Source organism: Crocuta crocuta, unplaced genomic scaffold, assembly GCF_008692635.1.
Source record: "Crocuta crocuta isolate KB4526 unplaced genomic scaffold, BGI_CrCroc_1.0 scaffold466, whole genome shotgun sequence".
In the NCBI taxonomy this organism is placed as follows: domain Eukaryota; kingdom Metazoa; phylum Chordata; class Mammalia; order Carnivora; family Hyaenidae; genus Crocuta; species Crocuta crocuta.
The window spans coordinates 8,142,108-8,148,056 of record NW_027529672.1 but is presented as its reverse complement, the minus strand read 5'-3'; the positions used below and the strand labels follow the sequence as shown (position 1 = coordinate 8,148,056).

Genomic DNA, 5,949 nt, shown 5'->3' with positions numbered 1-5,949 from the left:
GGGGTGCACGGGAGGCAGACACAGGAAGAGGGTCTCAGACAGGAAAACAGGAAGAATCTGTTGGAGGGGCCGTGCAGGGCAGGCCTTCACAGACCCCTGACATCCCCTTGTGTCGGGCAGCGTCCCAACCAGCCACCGAGGGGCCTCAGTGTCAGGCCGTTGCCTGGCCTGCTGGGAGCACTCAGTGCGCAACGCACTCCCCAGGGCCAGGGTGCTGCAGCTCTGGCAACCCCAAGGTGTGCCAGCCGAGGGGCCTGAGGTGGGGGGCTCCGTGGCTCGGCACTGGGGGCACCCCTCGGCCTGCTGGCTGTGGGAAGTGTGCACAGGGGCCTCGGAGTGTCCTCGGTGGAGGGCAGCTTGCTGTCGGTGCTGGAGGCCCTCAGGCAGCAACCCACGACACCCCCCCCAGCACCACGCTCACAGCACGACTGGAGGGATCGCTGGGGCCGTGCTCAGCTCCCTGCACCTATTCTCAGTCTCATGCCCTTTAAATAGTGTCCAGACGTTAAGCACGCTTTTTCTGCACCAGGGCCGCCCGTCAAACGGCTCAGATGCTGCCACGAGCCACGGTGGACACGGAAGACCCTGGAGTGTCTGCGGAGAAGGCACAGGAGCCGGAGTCCGGGAGAACTGCTGGCAGACGCAGGACACGACGTGGAAACGCAAACCAGCCATGGCCCCCGGGCCAGGCCCAGGACCCCGGCGAGCCGCCCGCTCGGAGCGCAGAGTGGCTAGGCCACGGCTCGAGACATCGTCCTGTTGGCAAAACAGACAGACGCCAGCAAGAGAGGGGCGAGCAGAGGCGGTCAGGCCCGGACTCACGTGAAGAGGCCAGAAGCCGCAGCTGCAGACGCTCACACGCGGGAAAAGGCAAGTAGCACACACACCGCTGCACGTGGCACGGGGTGCAGCAGCCCAGGACGGCGCACGCGGGTGTGGACAGGACACACGGACGAGGGGCAGCACCCACAAGGGTGTCGCGAAGGAGGGCAGGGCCAGGACCATGACCGCGGCCTCAGGAGGCCCGGGTTTCGTTTCGTAACAGAAGGGCACACAGGATGAACACGGAAGCACAGACGTGGGCTGCAGAGGGAGGCGCCCGCTGTCCTCGGGCCTCCCTGTTTCCTGGATGCTCGACCGCGTTCTCCAGAAGCTACGAGGACATGCCACAGACACCGCCGCCTGTGTGTGGCGGGGGAGCAAGGGGCTCGCGGTGCCACGGCCACACTGGGCTCCACGCATCCCCGTGGGCTGCGTCCCCACCTGACGCTGTGAACACGCCGGTGGCACAGAGCCCGTGAGCTGAGCAGGCTCCAGGCTCTGACCCATGCAGCCCAGATGTCACGCTGCGTCGCACACACACACACACACAGACACACATGGACACACACACAGATACACATGGACATACACACACGGACACACAGACACACACGGACACACAGACACACACACAGACACACACAGACACACATGGACACACACAGACACACACTGACATACACACACGGACACACAGACACACACGGACACACACACGGACACATACACACAGACATACACACATGGACACACAGACACACACACGGACACAGACACACACACAGACACACATGGACACACACACGGACACACACACGGACACATACACACATGGACACACAGACACACACACGGACACTGACACACACACAGACACACATGGACACACACACGGACACACACACAGACACACATGGACATACACACACAGACACCAGACACACACACACACACACACACACACACACACACACGGCAACGGCCGCCTTGGCTTCCAGGCCGTCGGACACCTGAGCACTGTGTTCACAGCCTGGAAGGACAGACTGAACCGCTCCCCCGGGCGCCCGGGGAAGGAGAGGAGAGGCGAGGAGCAGCGCCGTGGCCACGCGGACGGGGTGTCCCAAATGACCCGGACCCCACTCGCCTTTGCCTAGAGACGCAGCGACTTTTCTTGTGGCCGCTGGACAGCCAGGCGGGCTCTGGGAACGGCCCGCGGAGAAGCGTCTAGGCTGGAGGGTCTTTGAGCGGCTGACAGCTGACGGATGGCCGCCCGGGAGGCCACAAAGGGGGCTGTGTGGCGGGGCGCACCACGTCGCCTCTCCCTGGGAAACTAATTGCTCCCAATTGTTCGCAGCAACATTATTTTTCTGGCGATCATTTCCTCTGAATGCCCGAAATGAGCATGAAGCAGCTCTTTTGCCTGGACATAAAAGTTAAATGTCCCAATGTTGATCAAATTAACTTCAGCGCCGTGACAATGGACTGTGTTTGTGAGAAAATAATGGGGGGACAACGGGGTGTTTTATGCCAGAATTTCACAGTTGTAATGTAAAATGTTTCTGTTGAACTAGGCCAGGCCACATCTCAAAGGGGACACAGAAGAGCCCTGTCACTTGTAGAAAAAAATCTCATCTCACGGCCGAGAGCTCGGGAGACGTCAGGACATCGTGATGCTGGCAGCTCTGTGGGGCAGCGCTCCGCGGTCTCTGCTCCGCTTTGATCCCCCAAATGCTCCCGGCTGCCGCGCTCGGTGTCCGTAAGTGGGCAGAGCTGTCCCCACGGTTTGCCTGGAGGTGCCCGGGGGGGAGGGGTCCCAAGGATGCACCGGGGCCCCGCGTCGCCCGCTCCCCAGCCTCTCCTGTGTTAGCGACACCCCATGTTAACTAGCAGATGGTCTCCTCCAACCTCCCGTGAGGTTGAAAGAAAGCACCCAGAACGGTGCAGAAAGGATGAAGGTCGTTACTGGTAATGAAAGTGGGGGGTTCCCCATGGGCTGCACTTCAGGACCCAAGGACCCATCTCCTGACGCCTCCAGGACCCCCTTCCGAGGAGGCCCAGGCTGGTGCCAGGGCTGCACCACCGCCACGCGCTGCACGGAGGCACTCCGCGGCGCCCAGCATTGGCACCGTGGGGGGCACACGCTTCAGACAGGGACTCTGTCTCCCAAGTTTCTTTAGAGTAAGCTCTTACTCTGGAATAATCTTCGGTGTCCAGGAAGGCACACACACGGCACTGCGTGCCTGTTCCCAGCCGGCACGCCCCCCACCAGCGCTCAGGGCTGGGGAGCCAGGCGCAAGGGCCACCACTCGTGGGTCTGATGCCACGGGGAGCCTAAGCCGGGGAAAGGTAGGCTCCCCTCTCAGGAGCCTCCTGGCCACCCCCCTGCATCCCCAGAGCGCGGCAGACAATGCTCCCGGAGGTTCCCAACGCCGTGAATGGGGCACTGTTGGTGGCATTGTCTTCCCCACCGGCAGAGCAGAATGCAGTCTGCTGGTGGCCGCCAAAAGGTTAGCCGCGCGATGAAAGGCCGGCCCGTCACTCACCGCTCCTACAGAGCCGCCCTTTGTGCGGGGCGGCCCGGCCCTGCGCCGCGGAGGCCCGGATCTGCGGCTGGCTGCGCGCCCCACAGGAGCCATTCATGGGAATGCAAAGTTGCAGAGAAGTTCCCGGAACCCAGAGGCTGCTTCCCGCAGGCCGCGCAGGGACAGCAGTTGGGGGCAATGACGCGTTTTCATGCCCCGACTACTGTCACCAAGACAGGACTGTCCAGGGCTCCGCGGGAGGTCCCAGCAAGCCGGTGCAGCCAACACGGAGCCATCAGGCTGGAAGGCTGGCACGTGGCTGCGCCTCGGGCCAGGTCCTCGCTCCCAGCCACGGGCTCGCCATCCCGTCCACAGCGCCCCGGCCGAGCAGCTCGGTGCGGGGAGCCGGTCACGGCTCTTTCGAGGCGACCCCCGCCCAGGGTGCTGCTCCTGCGCATCTCACATACCCGCACATCCCTGTCTGGCCTCCTACGACCAGATGGCCTTCCAGCCCAGGCGCTGACGGCTCAGCGCCCACCTGAGTGTTTGAATCCGCTCGGGCAGGGCTGGTGTTCTCAGTCACCAGGGGCCTCCAGTGTGGCACTGCTGAGGCCCGCATGTGGGGGGCCCTCCAGAGTGGGCCTGGGTGAGAGCAGGGGAGGGGGAGGCCCATCTCGGGCGGGCATGGGACAGGCAGCCATGCTGGGATACAGAGCCCGGACCCACTCGGTGTGCCCGGAGTTCGGGCTGGCTCAGGCCCCCTCCACGGGTCCACCATCCCCCCAAGTCAGTCCCACCTCTGCTCCCAGCTCAGCCTGAGCCCCCGAGAGTAGCCAGCACAGAACCTGTTCTGGGAGGAAGGCCAGGCCCTCCGTGTGCATCAGCAATAGCAAGAGAACCAGACCCTGGTGTCCTACGCTCACGGCTCCTGCGTGTGGCCAGATAGGGCGAAAACCCGGATCTCAAGGTCCCTGGAGGTGAACTCATGGCCACCATCCCACACCTTCCAAGTCCCCGTCCAGAGCGCGTCCCTGCAGAAGCCCGTGAGGAATCCAGGAGGACCAGGCACGTGGGGGTGAGGCCCCACGCAGGCCAGGCCCAGGCGGGGTATCCACGGGGAGGGTCAAATGTCAGAGTCTAAACCACTGGCACATTTATGCAGATGCCGCACAGGGGTGGGGAGTGCGGCGGGGGCCCCGGGGAGATCTGAGTTCACTTGCGCAGAAATGGGGAGACCTTGTCTGGTAGTGACCACTCTCCCAGGCCCGGGAGAACACAGTAGCTGGTGGGGGACGGCTTCCTCGGGGGACTGGGCAGAGCCTGGCGGCCCCGGGCACTCACGCCGCTAGGCTGAGCCTCAGCAAAGGTCCGTCTGCAAACCAGGAGGGGCGCTGGGCCACGACCAAATATAACCTGTCAGTTGGGGTGCGGGGGGCTGCCCTTCCTTCCCAGATGCCTGCCAGCCCTGACCCCGCAGAAGGTCACACACAGCAGGGTCACAGACAGGTGCCGGGCCCCACGGGGCCCAGGGTGGGAAGGTCCTGAAAATCAGCCTGGAGGGGGAGCGAGGACAAGATGGAGTGAGGGTGGTTGGCGGGAGCCTGGGCGGGGGGGCACGGCTCGGAAGACCCCCCAGTGGCCCCTCCCCAGGCCTGCCGCCCCCCCCCGGCTGCAGGGAGGCAGAGCCAGGGGGCCTGAGCCTGCACAGCCCAGGCCGCCCCCAGGTGCCCGGAGCCAGTGGGCCGGGGCCGTGGGAAGGCCTGTGTGGCCGTGGGACCCGCATGGCAGCATCTCTGAGCCTTTGGTGGGAAGGTAAACGCTTCAGCAACGCGTCTGGGAGGCCACAGCCCTGGGCACGTTTCCTTATTTTCCCCACGACCCGGGAGAGAGAGTGAGGCCACCCACCTTCCAGTCCGTCTCACAGGGACTGCGCAAGCAGGGACAGCGGCTGGGTGTGGGTCCGCATTTGCAAGTTTTGTATTTTGGTGAACAGGAACAGATGAGGAAAAGTAGGTGAAAAGTAGCAGCCGTAAGCCCTGGAGGAGCAGTGGGGGGGGCACCCAGCACCCACCTGTCGAGCACGTAGCCCAGGGCCTTGTGCCGGATCCCCGAGTACACGGACGGGCTCGTCTCCCAAGCGACCAAATTGGAAGCGTCATGGAAAAGGTGGATGTTCACCAAGTCAAAGGCACTGCGGGGACAGAAGAGCCGTGGTGACACAGGCTGGAGGGGCCGGGCGCCTGCGTCCCGCCTACGCCGTCCTGGCCCAGCTCCCGAGGGCGACGGGGAGCCAGGGCCCCAGGGTCGCAGGGGGCAGCCCCGCCCGGGCCCACGCGTGTCCTGCTCGGCCGCTCCAGGCTGCCCGGGACGCCCCTGCCTGGTCAGAGAGAACACACGCGGCCTCAGCGTCGGTCCTAAAACATGTCTGGTCGCTGAGAAGGGGCTGTTTCTTGTCAAAGACCAATGTGTGGAGTGATTGCAGGAGCTTCCCCAGGCCAGGAGGGGGGTGAGGAGTTAGAGGGAGGAAGGAGGGGGGAAGGAGAGAGGAAAGAAAGAAGACAGAAGGAGGAGGTAGAAGAGGAAGGAGGAAGGGAGGGGAGGAGGG

General features: G+C 63.9%; 1 protein-coding gene across 3 annotated transcripts in view; it reads right to left on the bottom strand.

Annotated features, from left to right (window-relative positions):
- INPP5A (inositol polyphosphate-5-phosphatase A) overlaps positions 1-5,949 on the bottom strand; it is a 163,769-nt gene that overhangs the window by 39,146 nt on the left and 118,674 nt on the right. For all 3 annotated transcript variants that reach the window (XM_077763011.1, XM_077763010.1, XM_077763012.1), the window contains exon 8: positions 5,416-5,535. In XM_077763011.1, coding sequence (XP_077619137.1) covers positions 5,416-5,535 — 120 coding nt within the window. The remainder of the gene's footprint in view (positions 1-5,415; positions 5,536-5,949) is intronic.